This window comes from Kogia breviceps, chromosome X (assembly GCF_026419965.1).
Source record: "Kogia breviceps isolate mKogBre1 chromosome X, mKogBre1 haplotype 1, whole genome shotgun sequence".
NCBI classification, from domain to species: Eukaryota; Metazoa; Chordata; class Mammalia; order Artiodactyla; family Physeteridae; genus Kogia; species Kogia breviceps.
In genome coordinates this window covers 24535670-24560000 of record NC_081330.1, presented here as the reverse complement: position 1 = coordinate 24560000, position 24331 = coordinate 24535670, and the positions used below count along the sequence as shown (strand labels likewise).

Below are 24331 nucleotides of genomic sequence, written 5' to 3'. Positions count from 1 at the left end.
AGGAAAGACTGAAGTCCATTGCCAGCCTGCAAGACAGAAGCCTTTTGTTGAACATTAACTCCAAGAGAGATGATGTTCCAAGACATATTGTGCCAACATAATGCCAAAAGAGCTGCTAATTCTTCCCAAGAAATCAGTTACTATACATATGAAGTAGAGACAGAGTCATTGTGACCATTCTTTTTGTGTGTGTGTGGTATGCGGGCCTCTCACTGTTGTGGCCTCTCCCGTTGTGGACCACAGGCTCTGGACGCGCAGGCTCAGCGGCCATGGCTCACAGGCCTAGTTGCTCCGTGGCATGTGGAATCTTCCCGGACCGGGGCACGAACCCGTGTCCCCTGCATTGGCAGGCGGACTCTCAACCACTGCGCCACCAGGGAAGCCCGACCATTCTTTTATTTTGCATTTGGCAAGCATGTACTGAGCACAGTGTCAGGAACAGTGTGAGGTTCTAGAGAACCAGGTTTGCCTGGGGCAACCCTTATTTGTGCCTCTTGTCACAGTGTAATTATTAGTAGCATCATTTTTCACTTTCAAAAGAGTTCAGGTTTGGAGGATAAATTATCTTGGCCATTTTTCTCATAATCCAACCAGTTCCTTTTAGTATTTTATCTTGGTTAAATATTACACAGCTGTAATTTGGCAGCTCTAATGAGGCTGCAATAGTACTTCTCTTCCATTTGAACAGTTTGTTTCTTTTTTTTTTTTTTTAACATCTTTATTGGAGTATAATTGTTTTACAATAGTGTGTTAGTTTTTCCTTTACAACAAACTGAATCAGTTATACATATACATATGTTCCCATATCTCTTCCCTCTTGCATCACCCTCTCTCCCACCCTCCCTATCCCACCCCTCTAGGTGGTCACAAAGCACAGAGGTGATCTCCCTGTGCTCTGCAGCAGCTTCCCACTAGCTATCTAATTTACATTTGATAGTGTATATATGTCCCTGCCACTCTCTCACTTCGTCACAGCCCACCCTTCCCCCTCCCCATATCCTCAAGTCCATGCTCTAGTAAGTCTGTGTTTTATTCCCGTCCTACCACTAATCTCTTCATGACATTTTTTTCCCTTAGAGTCCATATATATGTGTTAGCATACGGTATTTGTTTTTCTCCTTCTGACTTACTTCACTCTGTATGACAGACTCCAGGTCCATCCACCTCATTATAAATAACTCAGTTTCATTTCTTTTTATGGCTGAGTAATATTCCATTGTATATATGTGCCACATCTTCTTTATCCATTCATCTGTTGATGGACACTTAGGTTGCTTCCATGTCCTGGCTATTGTAAATAGAGCTGCAATGAACATTTTGGTACATGAGTCTTTCTGAATTATGGTTTTCTCAGGGTATATGCCCAGTAGTGGGATTGCTGGGTCGTATGGTAGTTCTATTTGTAGTTTTTTAAGGAACCTCCATACTGTTCTCCATAGCGGCTGTATCAATTTGCATTCCCACCAACAGTGCAAGAGGGTTCCCTTTTCTCCACACCCTCTCCAACATTTATTGTTTCTAGAGTTTTTGATGATGGCCAATCTGACCGGTGTGAGATGATATCTCATTGTAGTTTTGATTTGCATTTCTCTAATGATTAATGAGGTTGAGCATTCTTTCATGTGTTTGTTAGCAATCTGTATATCTTCTTTGGAGAAATGTCTATTTAGTTCTTCTGCCCATTTTTGAATTGGGTTGTTTGGTTTTTTGTTATTGAGCTGCATGAGTTGCTTATAAATTTTGGAAATTAATCCTTTGTCAGTTGCTTCATTTGCAACTATTTTCTCCCATTCTGAGGGTTGTCTTTTGGTCTTGTTTATGGTATCCTTTGCTGTGCAAAAGCTTTTAAGTTTCATTAGGTCCCATTTGTTTATTTGTGTTTTTATTTCCATTTCTCTAGGAGATGGGTCAAAAAGGATCTTGCTGTGATTTATGTCGTATAGTGTTCTGCCTATGTTTTCCTCTAAGAGTTTGATAGTGTCTGGCCTTACATTTAGGTCTTTAACCCATTTTGAGTTTATTTTTGTGTGTGGTGTTAGGGAGTGTTCTAATTTCATACTTTTACATGTAGCTGTCCAGTTTTCCCAGCACCACTTATTGAAGAGGCTGTCTTTTCTCCACTGTATATCCTTCCCTCCTTTATCAAAGATAAGGTGACCATATGTGTGTGGGTTTATCTCTGGGCTCTCTATCCTGTTCCATTGATCTATATTTCTGTTTTTGTGCCAGTACCATATTGTCTTGATTACTGTAGCCTTGTAGTAGAGTCTGAAGTCAGGGAGCCTAATTCCTCCAGCTCCATTTCTCGTTCTCAAGATTGCTTTGGCTATTCGGGGTCTTTTGTGTTTCCATACAAATTGTGAAATTTTTTGTTCTAGTTCTGTAAAAAATGCCAGTGGTAATTTGATAGGGATTGCATTGAATCGGTAGATTGCTTTGGGTAGTATAGTCATTTTCACAATGTTGATTCTTCCAATCCACAGTTTGTTTCTTGACTGTGGGCAGTTGATAGCAAAAGTAACTGCAGTTAAGGTCTACAAGTACTTAGTATTTTTCCTGAGCCACCCTCTAGAGGGCAGTATTATATACATTTGAAATGATCCAATTCTAACAAAAATGGATTGTTTATACGTGAAAATCATAAACATTTGATGTTCTTTAAAAATATATTGGAACCAACCTTGTGAATAAAGCTTATCTTTTGCTAATCACTAAATAAATATTAAAAATTCATTAACATTCTGAACATTCTTTTTTTTAATTGTAAAAATTGAACTTAGATGCCTTGAATATACAATGATCCATTATAACAATTATGCATAGACTTTAAGAATCTGCATATTTTGTGCTTCTTTCGTGTTTTTCCTAATTAATGATTTTACATGGTTAATCAATTTAATATATTCCGCATCACATAGTTTTCATATTTAAAATAGGCGCTTAAAAATGAATAGTTCTGATCTACCTGCTTAAATATTACTTTCCTCTAAAAGAGAAAACAAAAATGCTAGTTTTTACTTTATAACCTGAATCATGTGGTAATGTAGAATTCTAGTATTTAGAATTAGACTGTTTCTTAAAGATTGTGTCATCAGTGGGTAATTTGTTAACTCCTAATATCAAAAGTATATTGCTTGTGTTTGACATTTTTGGATTTCCTAACGTAATGTTCTCTTTTTAGAAAAGGTGGACAAGTCCTATTTTCAAGAGAAGATGACTTTTAACAGTTTTGAAGGATCTAAAACTTGTGTACCTGCAGACATCAGTAAGGATGAAGAATTTGTAGAAGAGTTTAATAGATTTAAAACTTTTGCTAATTTTCCAAGTAGTAGTCCTGTTTCAGCATCAACACTAGCACGAGCTGGTTTTCTATACACTGGTGAAGGAGACACCGTGCGGTGCTTTAGTTGTCATGCAGCGGTAGATAGATGGCAGTATGGAGACTCAGCAGTTGGAAGACACAGGAAAGTATCCCCAAATTGCAGATTTATCAATGGCTTTTATTTCGAAAATAATGCTGCACAGCCTACAAATCCTGGTGTCCAAAATGGTCAGTACAAAGCTGAAAACTATCTGGGAAGCAGAAATCATTTTGTTTTAGAAAGGCCATCTGAGACTCATGCAGACTATCTTCTGAGAACTGGACAGGTTGTAGATTTATCAGACACTATATACCCAAGGAACCCTGCCATGTGTAGTGAAGAAGCTAGATTAAAGTCATTTCAGAACTGGCCAGACTATGCCCACTTAACCCCAAGAGAGTTAGCTAGTGCTGGACTCTACTACACGGGTATTGATGATCAAGTACAATGCTTTTGTTGTGGCGGGAAACTGAAAAATTGGGAACCTTGTGATCGTGCATGGTCAGAACACAGGCGACACTTCCCTAATTGCTTCTTTGTATTGGGCCGGAATTTTAATATTCAAAGTGAATCTGATGTCGTGAGTTCTGATAGGAATTTCCCGAATTCAACAAATCCTCCAAGAAATCCAGCCATGGCAGATTATGAAGCACGGATCATTACATTTGGGACGTGGATATACTCAGTTAACAAGGAGCAGCTTGCAAGAGCTGGATTTTATGCTTTAGGTAAACTTTATTATAAAATTAGACTAATAAATAACTTTCCAACTATCCCAGGGTGCCTAAAAAGTAAATAGATGCCATTTGCCCCCTGAACTGGTAAATATTTAGGTGTAGGCTGACATCATTATTTATATTAGTATTATTCTGTGAACCCTTATGTTGAATCTGTAATATAACCACTGAATTTACGTGCGAAAGATTACCATATTATGAGTCATATTTATCTTTATGTAATTGTGTTTTGGAGAAGAATGACATGCAAAAGATGATAGATATCCCTGATAGAAGAATAGGTCTGATAGTAATACTAACTATAATTCATTGCACACCTACTATATGTGCTCAGTACATATATTACATGCATTTCCTCTATGCCTCACAACAACCCTATAAGAAGAGTTAACATTAGGGAGTTTACTTTGGCTGATGTTAAAATTGATACCTGCCTTTTGTACATAGACTATATATTTGAAAGCTGCCCTGTATATTCGAAAGATGCCTTATTGCTTAAAATGAGCACTTTTCAAATGGACTGCTGTAGACGTGTCAATAGGGAAGGAAGGGCCATTAGTGTGATGGCTTCCAGAAATATTCAGAAAAATTTTACCGTTATATATCTGACCCAGTTACTTTAAGATTGAATAGTGCCAAAATATAAAATGTAAGTTATTTCAATATTTTACTTACTTAGTATCATATGGCAATCTTGAAAGTTTGTTTAGTGTCATATAGCTATAACCTTAGAGAAACTTATCCTGTAATTTCATTATGCTGAACTTTATTGTTAAAGTTTCACAGTTTGAAAAAGTAAATGTAGCATTGATGGCCCCAAATGACATATGTTAAAACAATTGTGATTTTTCACATAAAAATTGGGAAATTTTATTTTTGTCTTCTGCAGAATACCTCAAATTGAATCAGTGAATTTAGTGTGTATTTCCTCCTCAAATGATCTTATCTGTTACTTAGATGTGAATTCAGATATATTCTTTTTTCTTCCAGATATCTTCTTTTAAGCTGTGAGACTTTCATGTAATTTAGAAATGCTTAATTTTATAGTATTTAAAAGGGTATTTGGGGGTAAGCTTGTAATTGTACAAATACATGTATTTTTACTTGTGTGTTTCTTAGGTGAAGGTGATAAAGTAAAGTGCTTTCACTGTGGAGGAGGGCTAACTGATTGGAAGCCCAGTGAAGACCCTTGGGAACAACATGCTAGGTGGTATCCAGGGTAAGGTATTTAAATGTTCCTTCAGTGACAGGCAAGTTGGACAGTAGTACATAAGCAGTGGGAAGACTTGAATAACTTTTCACATCAGCTATTTTAGCCTACATCAATTGAAATTTGAAATTCACACCAGGTTTATAAAAAATGGGGTCACCTACTTTATATACATTTTTCAAAAACACCTAAGCCTTCTCCAGTGACCAAACCATTCATTACTTACGTATCATATCTATGATGTTCAGATGATTCTATTTCTAAACACCAAATTAGGAATGTATGGGACTTCCTTGGTGGCGCAGTGGTTAAGAATCCGCCTGCCAAAGCAGGGGACACAGGTTTGAGCCCTGGTCCGGAAAGATCCCACATGCCACCGAGCAACTAAGCCCATGTGCCACAACTACTGAGCCTGCGCTCTGGAGCCCACCAGCCACAACTACTGAGCCTGTGAGCCACAACTACTGAAGCCCATGCACCTAGAGCCCATGCTCCGCAATGAGAGAAGCCACCGCAATGAGAAGCCCGTGCACCACAATGAAGAGTAGCGCCCACTCGCCGCAGCTAGAGAAAGCCCCCTTGCAGTAATGGTGACCCAGCGCAGCCTAATTAATTAATTAATTAATTACTTTTTTTAAAAAAAAGGAATGTATGATTTTGTTGTTGGAAGTAGGCTGTTTATTTTTTAAATTTTTTTAATTTTTAAAATTTAAAACAATTTTTTTTGTCCTCATTGGTCTTTGTTGCTGTGCGGCTTTCTCTAGTTGTGGTGAGCAGGGGCTACGTACGTGGGCTTCTCATTGTGGTAGTTGCAGCATGTGGATTCAGTTGTGGCACACGGGCTTAGTTGCTCTGCGGCATGTGGGATCTTCCCGGACCAGGGGTCGAACCCATGTCCCCTGCATTGGCAAGCAGATTCTTATCCACTGCGGGAAGTAGGCTCTTTAATGATGGGCATGAGAGCCCATGTTGCCAAGGAGATTCCTTAAGAATCCATCATGCCCTCTAACAAATATTACTGAATCTCACTGATTCTAAGGCACACAGTTGGTCACATTTTCAGATCTCTGAAATCAGGACACATCTGGTAGTGGGTAATAATTTAATTGGCAGTGGTAGTACATAATATAATCATGCTGCTTACACTCAGTGGCATCTTAGAATGATGACATATTCTAAACATCTCTTTGCCATCTTGCCTCTTTAAAGTACACAGATGTGTACAGTGTACAGTGATGTGAATTTTTGGCCTACAAAATAGTACAACTTAAAACTTCAGAATGATCATTTGAAAATAAATCTTAACCTTAAACAGCCTTAAAAGGAAAGTCTGAAAGCCTAAAGAATTCCTTTAAAATGTACAATTGGCTAATCTCTAAATAAAACTCGTTACGATTACTTAAAACTTGTTTTTAAATGTCAAGGTGCTAATTTAATAACTTGCATAAAAGCTGAAAGTTCGCAAGTTGATATTTTTGCTCTACTGACATTAGCATATTAGGATAACAAAGAGAACATTTTTTTAACCTTAAAGTGATAGTTTAATAGGGAATTGAGTAACATTTTATTTTGTGGCTCCTTGGAAATATCAAAAAGCAAGTTAATGGAATTAAGATGATGGAGGTTATATCTTTAATTATACTTTACTAATTTATGAGCTACTAAAGTTTAACCTTTTATTTGTTAAGGTGTAGATACCTGTTAGAAGAGAAGGGACAAGAATACATAAACAATATTCATTTAACCCATTCAATTGAGGAGTCTCTGGTAAGTCACATATTGTAGAATATATATTTTCAAATATTACATAATTTGTTTTGCAATGATTTCTTGGTATAAAATTCACAGTATAGTATTTTAGATTAATAATGTATGGTGATAAAATGTAAAACAACAAGGGTGAACCCTAATGTAAACTATAGACTTTGGGTGATTATGACGTATCAGTGTAGGTTCACTGATTTTAACAAGTGTGCCACTCTGGGAAGGATGTTGATAATGAGGGAGGGAACGCACGTGTTGGGGCAAGGGGTACATGGAAATCTCTTATCTTCCCCTCAATTTTACTGTGTACCTAAACAGTCTTTAAAAAGTAGTTGTTAAAAAATATTAACTCTGCTACATCGCTAAACAAAATACAATGGTTCAGAAGAGAGTTATACAAAATCACCTGAAGAAACAGAATCGCTCCCAGGGCAGAAGGCTTGATGGAGGTGTTAAGACACCAAAAGAAGGTATGTGTGACCAAAAGGAAGTCAGTGAGCAAAAATGATACAAATGAACTTATTTAACAAAACAGAAACAAGACTCACAGACTTAGAAAACAAACTTATGGTTACCAAAAGGAAAAGGTGGGGAGGGGGATAAATTAGGAGTTTGGGTTTAACATATGCAAACTACTATATTTAAAATAGATAACCGGGACTTCCCTGGTGGCATAGTGGTTAAGAATCCACCTGCCAATGCGGGTGACACGGGTTCGAGCCCTGTTCCAGGAAGATCCCACATGCCATGGAGCAGCTAAGCCCGTGCGCCACAACTACTGAGCCTGTGCTCTAGAGCCCATGAGCCACAACTACTGAGCCCTTGTACCACAACTACTGAGCCCTTCTGCTACAACTACTGAAGCCCACACCCCTAGAGCCTGTGCTCCGCAACAAAGAGAAGCCACTGCAATGAGAAGCCCACGCACCCCAATGAAGAGTAGCCCCAGCTCGCCGCCAACTAGAGCAAGCCCGTGCGCAGCAATGAAGACCCAACACAGCCAAAAATAAATTTATTAAAATAAAAAAATAAAATAGATAACCAATAAGACCTACTGTATAGCACATGGAACTCTGCTCGATATTCTGTAATAAGCTAAATGGAAAAAGAATTTGAAAAAGAATAGATATATGTATATGTATAATTGAATCACCTTGCTGTACACCTGAAACTAACACAACATTGTAAATCAACTATACTCCAATATAAAATAAAAATTTTAAAAGTAAAACAGGGGCTTCCCTGGTGGTGCAGTGGTTGAGAGTTCGCCTGCCAATGCAGGGGACACGGGTTCATGTCCCGGTCCGGGAAGATCCCACATGCCCCGGAGCAGCTGGGCCCGTGAGCCATGGCCACTGAGCCTGCGCGTCCGGAGCCTGTGCTCCACAACGGAAGAGGCCACAGCGGTGAGAGCCCCGTGTACCGCAAAAAAAAAAAAAAAAAGTAAAACAGTAATGTATGGTGAGCTTAAAGGGGAGATCTTGAAGAGTGCTTGTTTTTCTTAAGCTAAAGCAAATTTGTGAAAAGGGAATCAGGATGAACTGGTTTAAGTATCACTGTAGGCTAAAATGGGCTTGAAGAACTAAAACACTTAAATCCCTCAGCCTTCTGAAATTAGACTTGTATAATGTGTTTTATACGACTAGTCTTTAATTTTTCACAGACAATATTTAAAATCTCAAAAAGGTATCTAGGGCTTCCCTGGTGGCGCAGTGGTTGAGAGTCCACCTGCCGATGCAGGGGACACGGGTTCGTGCCCCGGTCTGGGAAGATCCACATGCAGAGTAGCTGGGCCCGTAAGCCATGGCCACTAAGCCTATGCATCCGGAGCAGAGGCTCCGCAATGGGAGAGGCCACAACAGTGAGAGGCCCGCGTACCACAAAAACAAACAAACAAACAAACAAAAAAAGGTATCTGTATTGATAGTGTAGCCTGGGATGGCCAAGGCATCAGTACTTTGTGGAAAGAGACCTGGACTAGAATGAGACACAAGAGTTGCCATTATGGCCCTGCCATGAACTGTATTGCCTCAATCAAGTTGTTTAATCTCTCTGAGCCTCAGCTTCTTGTCTGTAAAGTGAATGGATTGGATTAGATGATCTTTTAACTTCTAGCTTCATCAGGCTATATGCCTCTTGTGAATATTCATATGTTGAACTGGAATAAAGGTAATTTATAAACTCATGATTAACATAACTTCTCAAATTGAAGTAATTGTCTTCTACCACAAGGAATTCTAACTTATAATTCATATTTCTATTTTAGACGAGAACTGCTGAAAAAACACCATCATTAACTAAAAGAATTGGTAAATATTCTTATTAAAATAAATACTTTAATTTCATTGCCAATTTATTATACTTGTTATTTATAAGATGGAAAGGTAAACTGATTCTTTCAAGGTATATATCTTTGAGATGAGATTGCTGTGGACTTAAGAATTAATGAAGTGCCTATAAATGTAAGTTGGATATTTATATGCTGGGAACATTGGTTCAGAGGTTGGACAGTCTTTCCAAGTTCTAGAGGAACAGCTGTAGGCTCTCCATTGTTATTTCTGTTAAAATCACAAAAAGCGTTAAGTGTATTTTTATCAATGGGGTTTCTTTAGTTAGCCAGGATTGTGAACCCAGTGCTCTACTAATATGCCATCACCATGATCAGCCCTAACCTTCCTGCTTCCTTATTCCATGCCATCTTTTTGCCTTCCCCAGCTTCTTCACAAAGGAGTATGGTTTGGTTTGTTTACCTCCTATTAACCTTTCAGAGAGGTAGAGGATTTTTATCACAAAGATTATTTACTCATGATAGACATCTTTAAAAACTAAAGTGTGCAGAGCAAGATACTATGTGAAACAAAGAAGGTATTGTTATTAACACTTTTCAGATAAAGAAACAGAGGTTAAGTGACCTTCCCATGGTTACATTACAAAGCATTAGTGGAACTAGGACTGTAAATTAGGTCTTCTGAATCCTACATCACACTACAGATCTCATTCTCAACCTAGGCATCATGTTTCAAAAATAGTAAAGTTTAATTTAGAATATGTCTGGTGATTCCCCACTCCCTATACTCATAACATCATCTATTTAGTATCTTAAGGATTAGAAGGCAAGAGAATACTATATATATTCATATGTATGCTAGAGAAGGAGACCCAATTTGATACTATTTGATTAAGGTTTTGTAATGTGCATAAATGATAGTTTAAGAAATCATTTATTCCAGCCTGTATTTTTGAAATTATCCAGAGACAAAGATTCTATAACATTTCTTGATAATAATCATCCTTATACTGCATACTATTCCTTTTATGACTAGTAAGACTCTTGCTCTGGTTTAGGATTATTGTTTTTAAATGAAGATATAATTCATACAGCAAAAATTGCACCCATATAAAGTATACACTTTAGTGGGTTTTGGTATATTCATGGGGTTGTACAACCATAACTACTATTTAATTGCAAAACATTATCATAACCCCAGAAAGAAACCTCATACTCCTTAGCAGTCATTCACCATCACAGCCCCTCGACCCCCGAGCACAAACAACCACTTATCTACTTCTGTTTCTATGGATTTGCCTATTCTGGACATATCATATAAATGGAGTAATAATGTGTGGTTTCAAGGTTCATCCAGTCATATATAAGTTCAACCCTTATCATATATGAGTACTTCATTATTTTTTATGGTGGAAAATATTCCTTTATATGGATAATACCACATTTTGTTTATCCATTCTTGGCTATTATGAATGATGCTGATGCTGCTATGAACGTTTGTGTTCAAGTTTTTGTGTGGGCATATGTTTTTAATTCTCTTGGGTATATGTTTAGGGATGGAGTTTCTGGGTCATGTGGTAACTCTATGTTTAAACTTTTGATAAACTACCAGATGGTTTTCCAATGGCTGCACCATTTTATATTCCCACCAGCAGTGTATGAGGGTTTCAATTAGCTTTTCCGCATCCTTGTTAACACTTGTTGTCTGTCTCCTTATTACAGCTCTCCTAGTGGGTGTGAAGCGTTTCTCATTGTGGTTTTGATTTGCATTTATTTCCCTGATAGCTAATGCTGTTGGGCATTTTTTTAATGTGCTTATGGGCCATTTGTGTGTCTTCTTTGGAGAAATGTCTGTTCATCTCCTTTGCCCTTTTTTTAGCTGGGTTACTTTTTTTTATTATGGAATTGTAATAGTTCTTTATATATTTTAGTTCTTTATACATTATACATTATACCCTTGTCAAGTATATGATTTGCAAATATTTTCTCCCATTCTGTGGGTTGTCTTTTCACTTTCTTGTTGGTGTCCTTTGAAGCATATTACTTTTTAATTTTGATGAAGTTCAATTTGTCTGTTTTTTTGTTGCTTATACTTTTGGTGTCATATCTAAGCAATCATTGCCTAATCCAAGGTCACCTGTGTTTTCTTCTAAGAGTTTTATGGTTTTAGCTCTTACATTCAGGTCTTTCATCCATTTTGAGTTAATTTTTGTATATGGTATGGGGTAGAGGTCCATCTAACCGTCACCCAGATCAAGATATAGAACATTTCCACCACCCTGGAAATCTCCTTCAGGCCCCTTCCCCATCAGTATCCACCCTCAAGTTATATTCTGACTTCTATTACCATAGATTAGATTTGAACATCTTAAAAATGTAATCACACAGTATGCACTCTTTTGTCTCTGGTTCATCATTATGATGTTTTGTTTATCATATCTATGTGATTGATCCATGTTGTCTGTGGCAGTAGTTCATTTTTCTTTCTTGCTGTGTAATATTTGAATATACCAGAATTTACTTATCCGTTCACCTGATGATGGGCATTTGAGTTGTTTCCAGTTTGGGCCTGTTATAAATAACACTGCTGTGAATATTCTTGTGTATGTCTTTGGTGGATATATGTACTCATTTTTAATACCCAAGAGTGGGGAAGTTCCTGGCGGTCCAGTGGTCAGGACTCGGCGCTTTCACTGCTGGGGTCCAGGTTCAATCCCTGTGGGGAACTAAGATCCTGCAAGCTGTGCATTGTGGAAAAGAAAAAAAAATATCGAAGAGTAGAATTGATGAGTCAGAAGAGAAGTGTCCTCTTTTAGCACATCACTACACAATCTGTATTCCTACTTTGCGTGTCATTAAAGTGACTTTCTATTTGCTTTCTTGCCTTATCTAGTCCAGCCCCCACCCCACCCCACCCCCACCCCACCCAGCTGCAGAAACTTAAGTCAGAGAGATAGGAAACTGATACATTCAAGGTCACAGACTGAGTCTTCCTCTATTTCCCATGATTTTTTCAAAATAATTGCTGGTGATTCACTAAAGACATCCACACTTTTCAGATTTTTGAAGCACTTAACCCTTTTCTTATCTGTTTTACCTTATCTTGTACTGTTCATGTAGTCTTTAAAGCACCTAATCTCAATTCATAATGCTACAAAATACATACTCATTGCATTTTCAACTGTTGTAAGATAAGATTCTGAAAGTGATTCTTCAATGCCCAAGTGTTTCTAAATCCTCTTCCCAAAGCAGCTTTGGTTTGGTGGTTTGGTTTTGATTTGTTGTTTTTGTTGTTGTTTATTTATCTGGCTGCAGTTGGGTCTTAGTTGCGGCACTCGGGATCTCCCCCCCCCCCCCCCCCCAGCATGTCGGATCTAGTTCCCTGACCAGGGATCAAACAAACCTGAGTCCCCTGCATTGGGAGCACAGAGTCTTAGCTGCTAGACCACCAGGGGAGTCCCTGGTTTTGATTTTTTGCTTGTTGCTTAAATTTTTCTTTCTAATTATACTTTGCTGTTGAGTTGTGTTAATGAAAATAATTAAACTCTATGATCTTTTTCCTCACCAATTTTCATTTCAGATGATACCATATTCCAAAATCCTATGGTACAAGAAGCTATACGAATGGGATTCAGTTTCAAGGACATTAAGAAAATAATGGAGGAAAAAATTCAGACATCTGGGAGCAACTATAAATCACTTGAGGTTCTGGTTGCAGATCTAGTGAGTGCTCAGAAAGACAATACACAAGATGAACCAGGTCATACTTCATTACAGAAAGGTACGCATGCCTGTTTTTAAAAAGCAAGACACACCTAACATCACTTCATTATGAATAGTATCTTACATGACTTTGTGGCCCATTCATTTCCCTCCTCTCATATTCCCCGTAGGATAAATGTTTTTTAAAACTTTTTATTATGAAAAATGTCAAACATACTCAGAAGTGGAGAGAATAGTATAATGAACCCTCACATATGCATTGACCATCTTCAATAATTATCAACACTTTTCCAATCTTGTTTCACTTCTTCCCCCACCTTTTTTTCTTTGCTGTAGTATTTCAAAGTAAATCCCAGACATCCTATGTATCATTTACCTATAAATACTTCAATAAATATCTAACAGATAGGGACTTCTTTTAACATCACCTTAATACTGTATGTTAATCTGCTCAGAATGTTATAACAGTACTGTAAACTGGGTGGCTTAAACAACAGACATTTGTTTCTCGTAGTTCTGGAGGCTGGGAAGTGCAAGATCAAGGTGCAGGCGGATTTGGTTGCTGGTAAAGACTCTCTTCCAGGCTTGCGGATGGCTGCCTTCTCTAAGTCCTCACATGGCCAAGAGAGAGAGCACTCTGCTTTCTATTCCTCTTCTTATAAGGACCTTGATCCCATCATGGAGTCCCATCCTCATTACCTCATCTAAACCTAACTACCTCCCAAAGGCCCCACCCACCTCCAAGTACCATCACACAGTGGGTTAGGGGTTCAACGTATGAATTTTGGAGAGACATTTAGCCCATAACATACTATTGTCACACTTAACAAAATTAACAGCAATTCCATATCATCTGAAATTCAGTTGGTTTTAATTTTCCTCATTGTGTTAAAATGTTTTTACAGTTCATTTGTTCTACTCAGGTTCCAAGTAAGATCCAGTGATCCATTCATGTTAAAAGTGTGAGTTTATGCTCTATTTTAGTTAAAGAACAACAAAGACTTTTATCATTGTGTGTAGACTATAAGTTTTGTAGTTGAAACTCTTTGGATTTAGAGTGTTGTGCAATTTTTTTTTTTTTTTTTTTTTTTTGCTGTACGCGGGCCTCTCACTGTTGTGGCCTCTCCCGTTGCGGAGCACAGGCTCAGCGGCCATGGCTCACGGGCCCAGCCGCTCCACGGCATGTGGGATCTTCCCGGACCGGGGCACGAACCCGTGTCCCCTGCATCGGCAGGCAGACTCTCAACCACTGCGCCACCAGGGAAGCCCTGCAACTTTTTATGTGATGTAAATATATAAAAATATATATTGCTAAATAGAGCTTGAATTAATGGCATTTTAATACTATGAATCATATATAGAAAGTGTATTAAATAATGTAGAAGAGAAGTATATAACCTCCTTTTAGGAAAAAAAAAGATAAAAAAATACAAGTTTCTCCTTTAAGGGTGACAGCTACTCTAGAGCTTGCCAACAACATTGGAGGTTAAAGAAAAGGTTTCAAACTGAATACATTCTTGGGGTACTTTATTATAATCGTTCTCTAAGCTTTTGACCACCTGTATCAAAAGATGAGAATTCTCCAAGGGCTAATGAACCTAAAAGTTCACTTTTTTTTTTTGTAACCTTAAAGACCCTTTTGATCTTTAGGTTATTTAGGATGCTTTTGAAACATTATTCAGATAATTTACGTAAGTCATAAAACAGTATAACATTAATGATATTTTAAATTACATTAGTTGATATAAAAGATTCAGCAGAAAGCATCTTTTCCTTAAAGATGCATGTATTTTAAACCTATAATAGCTCCACGTGTCTTGGTGATGGTGAAACAAACCATTTACTTCATGATACAAGTGATTGTGCCATTCTCCCCTTAACCATAACTCAAGCTTAATTAAGTTTGACAATAAGGTGTTAGTTTTTATACCTGAAGGTGTTTACAACAGAGAGATTTAGTGGGTTGCAGTAGGAAGAGAACAAGGGACAGAGTGCATTGTGGCATGTTTGTCCTCTATACAACAGGAGTTGGTGGGGGCGTTCTTATTACTGAGACTACAAGCCAGGGTAGTGTGGGAAGGAGGGCCTAAACAAATGCTAGCTCTCAGGGCCATGAGTTAGAATTCATCAGTTGATCTCTCCTTAGTCTCACAAAATTGAGAGGCAAGTAATTGTTACAGGCTCTCTTCTCATGGAGGACTGCTGTCTATTTCTCTTCCCAAAAGCTGATGAGGAAAGACTGGCACTAAGAAACTTTTAATTCTATACAAAATAGAGGGTGGGCCTAATTGAAGTAAAGCAGGTGGAAGTTGTTAGAAAAAAGTACAGTGTTATTGTTACTCATTGAGAAATCCTAGATTCAATACTAGTTTTTATCCCATTGGCTCTGTGACAGAGAATACCCCAGTCTTCTAAAGATAGTACCAAATTAGTATCTTTTTTTCTTTCTTTTTAAAAACAACATAGTATGATATAAAGCCCTTTATTTCATGTGTGTGTTAAGGCACTTGCTTTAATCCTTATTTGTATATTACAGAACATAATGTAAAAATCAACCCATACACATTTCTTATCAGTCTGTCTTTCCACATGAATCTGCTCTGATAGGAACATTAACAACATCAGTTTATTCTAGAAATGGTTTAAAATAATGTAGTAAAAATATTAGCAAATAACATCAAAGATTATCTAGCTGTTGCCTTTATTGCTATGTGCCAGAACCTCCTGACCTAGAAGGGGGCCTTGTAGGAAGTAGAAGGGGAAAGTTACCTCAGGAAAGGAAAGAACCCAATAGTTACTCTAAAGGCTAGAGTGAAGTAATTGCCAGAGGTAAACTATTAGTCTGGAAAGAATGCCTAGACCGTCACCATCTCAAGTAAGTGTCTGTATGCAAGCCTGAAATAAGGTAGGAAAAGTGGAGTTGATGATATCTGTGTTTGGTAGGCATGACATTTCATCCATTGTTGTCTGCAAAGATGGAATCACAAACAATTGGAATGAAAGGAACCTTAAAGATCATATAAAATTTTCATTACTTCAGAGAAAACTGAAGTGCAGATATGCTGTTACTCAAGGTCACTCAGATAGTTGGGAGTAAAATTCAGGTTTCCTGACTTCTGGTCCGGTGTTCCTGTTTTTTCTTTTTCTTTCTTCTTTTTTTTTTTTTTTTTTACTTTTTAAAAACTTGTGAGGAATTCCCTGGTGGTCCAGTGGTTAGGACTTGGCGCTTTCACTGCTGAGGGCCTGGGTTCCATCCCTGGTCAGGGAACTAAGATCCAGCAAGCCACGCGGCACAGCCAAAAACAAAACAATTGTGGTAAATACACATAAAATTTACCTTCTGAACCATTTTTAAGTGTACCCAGTTCAGTAGTTTTAAGTACATTCACACTGTAGTGCAGTCAATCTCCAGAACTCTTTTCATCTACAAAACTGAAACTCTACCTATTAAACAACAACTCCCATTTCCCCTCCCCTGGCAACCACCAATCTGCTTTCTTTCTCTGTAAATTTGACTACTGGAGGTATCTGATCCAGTGTCCTTTTTTATTCATTGTGGCATTACATCCAAAAGTAATGAGTAAATTACTTAATTGTCTTCCTTTTTTTTGATTTTTCTTGGAATTACAAAGCTTCTTTTTAAAAAACACTGGTAAGGTGTAGTCCCCTTACCCTCAGGACTGGCCCAAGTGTAGAGAGACTACCTGAAGGGAAGGAAGCACTAAAGAGGCCTGCTGTAGACTCGGGGCAAAGGGAATGCCCTGCTGGCGCCTGTGAGCACTACAGGAGGAAACTCTAGCACGGTGGGACTAGCTCCACGCACACAGGAGAAGTGCCAGAGGATTGGACATGAAGTTACTTGGGTTCTTCGTTCTCATTTGCCTTTTTCTGCTTCTGCTGCATGATCTCCAAGTGCCTCTGCTTGTGGACAGCAACAGAAAGCCTGTTACCTCAAGTGCTTTCCCTTAACCAAGTCACTCTGCTTTTCCATATTCCTCTGGCAGGCTAGCTCGCACTGGTTACCACAGTCTTGGTGATGGCATGAATATATACTTTATTCCGACTTTTTGGTCAGATGCTTCCATATAATATAAATCAGTTTATAATACCATTCCTTTGCTTCTGTTGTTTCTTATGCCCCGAATGCCTTTTTCCTGTTTGTATACCTCATCTGATGCCCCACTCCACCCCCAGTTCCTTAAATCCATTTCTTGAGCTCATCCTTCAAGGCTCAGCTCAAAGGTCACTTCACTGAAGTTTTCTCCAATACCCATAGCAGAGTTTGCAGCTCCCTCTACTCTCTCTGCTGTTAATTGTAACATCATTTTGGAACTGTTTTCTTTTCTCTTCTGCCCATTAGACAAGCTTCTTGGGGGCAGGCAGTTTATATCTTCTTATCTCTATGTTCCAAGTTTGAGGGGTATTTTTTGTTTTTTGGGTTTTTTTGCGGTACGCGGGCCTCTCACTGTTGTGGCCTCTCCCGTTGCGGAGCACAGGCTTCGGGACGCGCAGGCTCAGCGGCCATGGCTCACCGGCCCAGCCGCTCCGCGGCATGTGGGATCTTCCCGGACCCGGGCACAAACCCGCGTCCCCTGCATCGGCATGCGGACTCCCAACCACTGTGCCACCAGGGAAGCCCTATGTTTGAGTTTTGATTATGCCCAGGAATCTCTTTTAAGAAAAAAGAGATTATATAATCCTCTTCTCCACCGCTAATCAAGAAAACCTTTCTGAAGCAATTCTGATATCTTTTTCTAGGTTAAAACCCTTCACTGGCTCCTGGGGTCCTCAGTGTCAAGTCCAAACTCCTTTACATGGGTTGCCAAATCCTTCATGATCAGGCTCCTGCTAACCTTCTGTAGCTTCATGTCATGCTATTTCCCCCTCAGATTCTCTTCCCAAGCCTTACCTGTGCACGTGCAGGCCTGGTTCTGTCTCTCTCCCTGGAGCCTGCTTATGTCATTTCCTCTGCCTAGAATGCTCTTCTCCCATTGCTCCTGTCCCCCAAGGCCATCTCCCTCTCCTACTTTACTCCTACTCATCCTTTAGGACCCAGTTTAGGTATAATTTTTTCTGTGAGGCCTCCCCTTTATGTGTGTGTGCATGGACACACACCCTTCCTGTGTTCTTCATAACACATTATAATTACTTTTTATCATCACACTGTATTATAATTTCCTGTCTGCTTGTGTTCCTTACTTGTCTATGAATGATTGGGAGCCCGGGGTCTATATATTTGTTAATTGTTCTATCTCTAATGCCTAGAACCTAGCTAAGTGTTCAGTAAGTATTTGTAGAATAAAATTAGACCACTGTTTCCCAAACTTGTTTTCAGAATAGTGTTCCCCAGAATGTTAAAAGAGATGCCATGAAAAATGAACTCTGTAGTTAAATAGGGAAATGCATTTGAATTTCTAAGAGGGCATATATGCTTTATTATACTGCCCTGAACTTGATAGTCATGGTTCCCAAATGCCAGTGTGCTCAACCCCATAAATTTTAGATTCAGTGAATGGGGCCAAGGAATCTATTGTTTAAAAAATGCCCCAAGTGATTCTCATGTGAGGCTAAATTTGGTATACACTGGTATACAATGATTACAAAGGTTGTTATAATATGTAATGCATTTGGAATAGTGCCTAGCACATAGAAGTGCTATATTACTGTTAATTGCTGCTGTTGTTGATGTTGTTGTCATTATAGTTATATATGACAGCGAAACACATTTCTATGGCATATTTGTTAACATTTCACAAAACTTAGTTTGACAAAGGCTGAATTAAGCAAGAACTTCAGTGCTACCTGTGTATTGATGACACCCAAATCTCTGTCTTTAGCCCTGACTTCTTCTGATCTCAAGACTTGACTCTCCGATTGCCTGTTGGACATTTTTATATGGATGCTGTGCAAACACCTCAGAACATCTTGAAAATCCCAAACCTGTACCTCCTTTTATATTTCCTATTGGCATCACCATCCCCTTCTCAGCCATGCTAGAAATCTTGAAATCAACTTTATTTCCTTTCTTCCTCATCCCTCACATCCAGTCACCAAATCCTACTTGTCCCACTTCAGAAGTGACCCTCAAATCCATCCCTCCATTTCTGGAATAAGCCATGCCTTTTCTATATGCTACTTCTTTTACCTAAGCCTTGCTTCTCTGCTTAGCAAATTGCTGTTTTTAAATGTCACTCTTCCACCTCCCCCTCCCCTATCCAACAGCTGCCAACCCGAGAAGCCTTCCCCAGCTAGTCTGAACAGAAGAACTTGTTCTGTGGTCTTGTCCCAGAGCACTTTGTATGTAACTTTATTATAGCACTTATCACTTTGTGCTTACCTCCGTAGCCTCAGCTCACATCTTTCTCTCCCACTACCATGCGAACTACTTAAGAGCAGATGCCATATGTGAGTCATCCTGTCTCCCAACACTTGATTAGTGTCTGGCACATAGTAGGGGTTCACATTATTTCAGTGAATTTAAACAACTAAGAAAGTCTAAAATTAACACTTTTTTTTTCTCTTTGTACAGAGATTAGTACTGAAGAGCAGCTGAGGCTCCTGCAAGAGGAGAAGCTTTGCAAAATCTGTATGGATAGAAATATTGCTGTAGTTTTTATTCCTTGTGGACATCTGGTCACTTGTAAACAGTGTGCTGAAGCAGTGGACAAATGTCCCATGTGCTACACAGTAATTACTTTCAAGCAAAAAATTTTTATGTCTTAATCTAACTACAGTAGGCGTGTTATATTCTTATTACTCTGATTGAATGTGTTATGTGAAGAACCAACTTTAAGAAATCAGCATTGAATTCCATTAGCATTTGCTACCAAGTAGGAAAAAAATGTAAACTGCGATGTTATAGTTAGCAATCTAAAATTTGGATTTCTGGATTTTTCAGGATTTTAGCTGTATTATCTGTCCTATTTTTTCACTGTTATTTAATTGAAACCCTAGACTAAGAAGCATCATATTATTATAACTGATCACAATGTGTATTTGGAGTACACTGACTTAGATTTCTAAATGTAAGTGAATTAATCAACTGACTTTTTCATCCTTTTTAGATAGGCTTAACAAATGGAGCCTTCTTTGTAAACGTACAGATTAGAGTTAATCTCCCCAATCACATTATTTGTTTTGTGTGAAAAAGGAATGAACTATTCTACACTGGTAGAAAGATAGAGATTATCTTTAGATGTTTGTGTTTTAGGATTTTGTCCATTTTCTTTTAAAATTATACACGTGTACTTGGGTGGATGATTTTTTAAAATGATTTTGCCATTGTTAAAAGGGTATTGAATGATTGAATACCATCTAGCCTGCATGTACTGACATGGAAAGATGTCAAAGTTATATTAAGTGTAAAATCAAGTGGCAAAACACTGTGTATAGAATGAGCCAAGTGAGGTGTGTGTGTTTTATATACGTATAGAACAGAAGATTTGGAAAGATAGGCACCAAACTGTTAAATGTGGTTTCTTTGGGGGGGATGGGTCCCAGAGGGGCTTTACAGGGAGGGACCTTTCACTTTCTACTTTTTTTATTTTGTTCTGTTTGAATTTTTTATAAGTCTGTATTACTTTTGTAATCAGAATTTTTAGAAAGTATTTTACTGATTTAAAGGCTTAGGCATGTTCAAACGCCTGCAAAACTACTTACTGCTCAGCTTCAGTTTTTCTAATCCAAGAAGGCAGGGCAGTTAACCTTTTTGGTGCCAATGTGAAATTTAAATGTTTATGTTTTTCCTGCTTTGTGGATGAAAAATATTTCTGAGTGGTAGTTTTCTGACAGGTAGACCATGTCTTCTTCTCTTGTTTCAAAATAAATATTCCTGATTTTGTAAAATGAAATATAAAATATGTCTCAGATCTTCCAATTAATTAGTAAGGATTCATCCTTAATCCTTGCTAGTTTAAGCCTGCCTAAGTCACTTTACTAAAAGATCTTCGTTAACCCAGTATTTTAAACATCTGTCAGCTTATGTAGGTAAAAGTAGAAGCATGTTTGTATACTGCTCATAGTTATAGTGACAGCTTTCCATGTTGAGATTCTCATATCATCTTGTATCTTAAAGTTTCATGTGAGTTTTTACCTTTAGAGTGATTAAGATGTATATAGGACAAAATCTCAAGTCTTTACCTAAGTTTTTTGTTTTCTTGTCTAGTAATAGTAGTAGATACTTCTGAAATAAATGTTCTCTCAAGATCCTTAAAAACCTCTTGGAAATTATAAAATATTGACAAGAAAAGAAGAATAGTTGTTTGAATATTAAAGAGAAAATAAAACTTGAATAAGAATCCGTATGTATTAAAAAAGAAAATGAAAGTTTAAAAATGCTTCATAGAACACCCAGACAAAGATTCTCACAACAACCGGTTATAGAGGTGAGTGAGGCATTTTACTGTAGAGAAAAGTTTGAGAGTGGAACTGTTAAAAGTTATATTTTTGTTGTATTTTCTAAGAGAAAGAGTATTATGGTCTCTTAACCTCTGTTGATTACTACTTTGATATTCATTTAAAGCACTGCAAATTTAAATGAGAATTTTTAAAATCAAATAATGACTGCCCTGTTTTTGTTTTACTATGTAAATCCTCAGTTCTTTACCTTTGCACTTTCTTCTACTTAGGTTTAGTTATATATTCATTAAGTTAAGTTTTACATGTGTAGTCTAAGCTTTAAATTTAAACTTAAATTACAAGGGGAGAAAAGTGTTAAAGTTTTTAAAATGTGGTTTCCAGGACACGTCAGCTGCAAGTCAGGTAGTTAGTTCAATCTAGTTGTTGGCCAAGGACTGAATTGTTTTAACATAAGGCTTTTCCAGTTCTGGATGCCTCAGTTCATTAAAACTCTTTTAAAACTTGTATGTTTAGAGTTAAGCAAGACCTTTTTTCTCCCCATGAGTTGTGAAATTTAATGCATGAAGCTGATGTGGCTAACAAGTTTATTTTAAGAATTGTTTAGAAATGCTGTTACTTCAGGTTCTTAAATCACTCAGCACTCCAACTTCTAATCAAAGTTTTAAAGACTTACAAATGTTTGTCTTTGTTTGCACTATGAAAAGCCCTGGGTCCTCCCCATCTAATTGTGAAAAGAATGTTCACTTGCAAGGTCAAAAATATAGCCAGATCCAAATCTGTGCCTCCCCCTTCCCAAAATAGTTCTCAGTATCTACATGTAGACATTCCTTTTCTGTATAAAGTTCACTCTAAGATTTCAAAAGGCACCACCTATTTTACTACATTTTAGTCATGCGAAGAGTCAGGTTGTTTTGTAATAAATAATTATCTTTATTCGTAATTATCTGGTGTGCTGATCAAAAGCCTTGTCCTAATTTTTGAGAAATTGGTTTAGTGTTTATAAAATCCAATTTATTAATTAGTAGCTTTGTATTGCCTTTCCTACTAGATTTTTTGTTTTTTTGTTTTTTTCCCTTTGGTTTGGGGCTAAGATGGGGTAGGATGGGTGTAGTGAATGTATATAATGTGATTTGGCCCTGTATATTATGATCTTTTGTTATATTATTTAAATGTTGGTAGTTTTTTTTTTTCCTGTTTTCATTTTAGTGGATACAACTGGTATCTTGAACTCTGAATGGAGACTACCACCACAGCATTAGTTCCACGTATCGTACCCTTTAGACCAAAATCATTGTTTTATTTCCCGCTCACCCAGTTGTTGAATATGGGGAAAAGGGGTGGAGGGGTGGGAGAAGTAGGATAGATTGTGTATCATTTCCATTAGAGAAATAAAACAGGAGGGAATATTTGACAAATACAGTTATTTTTAGCCAAATCTGCTTTAAAAAAGAAAAAGGTAACCATTTCTTCATCTGTGAAATGAGAATAGTACATGTCTACAAAGTTATGAGTTCAAGGAGGCCATATGTGTAAATTACCTGTTATAAATGTTAATTCCCTACCTAGCACTCTTTTACCTTCTGTGGATATGCCTTGACTCTGGAAATGTGGGCTAAAACTTAGATGATAACTCTTTCAGTGACTCTTACTCATTTTTTTTGTTATTTGTCATAGTCAAGATGCAAATTACAATGAACAAGTAGGTCAAGTCCTTAAAAATATTTAAATTCCTGTTTTAATAACTTGAAAAAAATATTCTTACCAAATTTAGTTGAGCTTTCCTAATAGAAACAGTTGGCTTATTCCCACTTTCATAATCAGTTTCAGTTTGACTCTTGTACACTTAGCACAATGTGAATTTCATTTGCAGGATAATAGAATCATAGGGTGTCAGAGCTAGAAGAGACCTTAGAGAGTATCTAAATTCATCCCTCTTGTTTTACAGATAAGGCAACTGAGGCTGAAAGGTGAAATGATTTGTTCAAAGCTATATAGCTAATTAGTGATAGCCCAGACTGGGACATAGTTTGACGGTGAAAAACTTCAAGCTACTTCTCCAGGGAGGTCTCAGATGTTTATTTTTTCTTGTATACCATAACCTTCACTACATATTAAATGATACTTTATAACTAATACAATAGGACAATCTTAAATACATATAGCTTCAAATTGTACAATACTACATTAATGTTTGGGTGGTAAGAGTCTATTTTGAAGTCTAAAGTTTGCAGAAATGCATATAGATTTTTTGGCATTTATTACATTCTTGTGTATCATTGATGTAACATTTAAAATTACTATATATTTTGTCATTCTGTCTATACTTAGCAACGAATTTGCATTTTTTATTTGATGTAACAAAGGCTTTAATGTAATTTTTGTTAGAAGAGTTTGCATTTTTTTCATTACTGTTATACTTTATCTAACCTGACAAAATGACTGATTCTTATGTCATTGTATTAGTGTTGTGAATAATCATGTGAAATGTGTGAGAGAGAGTACTATATTTGTGAATATAATTTTATGGCTGTTTTCATTTAGTAGAAACCTTTCCATCAGTATGGAAAACTTAAGAAAATTGCTTTCTACTGTAAAATCTGGCAGTCATCATAGATTAAAGCTTATTTTTCTGTGAATAAAACTTATTCAATAAAGCACTATTCTTTAAAATGATATCTTATTACTTAGTTTCATTTTCTCAGAAGAAAATAAAATACTTAAAAATACTAAAATGTAACCTCCTAAATATATCCTATGCCATTGGGCCAGGCAATAAGGTACTCATCAAGTCAGATCATATTTTTTTTTAAAGACATCTGCTTTCAAATTAATTTATAGAATTCTATAAGTGCATGAAAAGTTAATTTTTAACATGTGTAAAAATATGACC

At 37.3% G+C, this 24331-nt stretch overlaps 1 protein-coding gene across 7 annotated transcripts in view; it reads left to right on the top strand.

Moving 5' to 3' along the window:
• XIAP (X-linked inhibitor of apoptosis) overlaps window positions 1-24107 on the top strand; it is a 52954-nt gene extending 28847 nt beyond the window's left edge. For 4 of the 7 annotated variants that reach the window (XM_067023000.1, XM_059050065.2, XM_067023001.1 and 1 more), the window contains 6 exons: window positions 3182-4090; window positions 5219-5318; window positions 6998-7076; window positions 9340-9382; window positions 12941-13141; window positions 19613-24107. In XM_067023000.1, the coding sequence (XP_066879101.1) occupies window positions 3214-4090; window positions 5219-5318; window positions 6998-7076; window positions 9340-9382; window positions 12941-13141; window positions 19613-19806 (1494 nt within the window). In that variant the 5' untranslated portion in view covers window positions 3182-3213 and the 3' untranslated portion in view covers window positions 19807-24107. The remainder of the gene's footprint in view (window positions 1-3181; window positions 4091-5218; window positions 5319-6997; window positions 7077-9339; window positions 9383-12940; window positions 13142-19612) is intronic. The other 3 variants (XM_067023003.1, XM_067023002.1, XR_010838559.1) reach the window with 2 other exon arrangements.
• The last annotated feature ends 224 nt before the right edge of the window (window positions 24108-24331 follow it).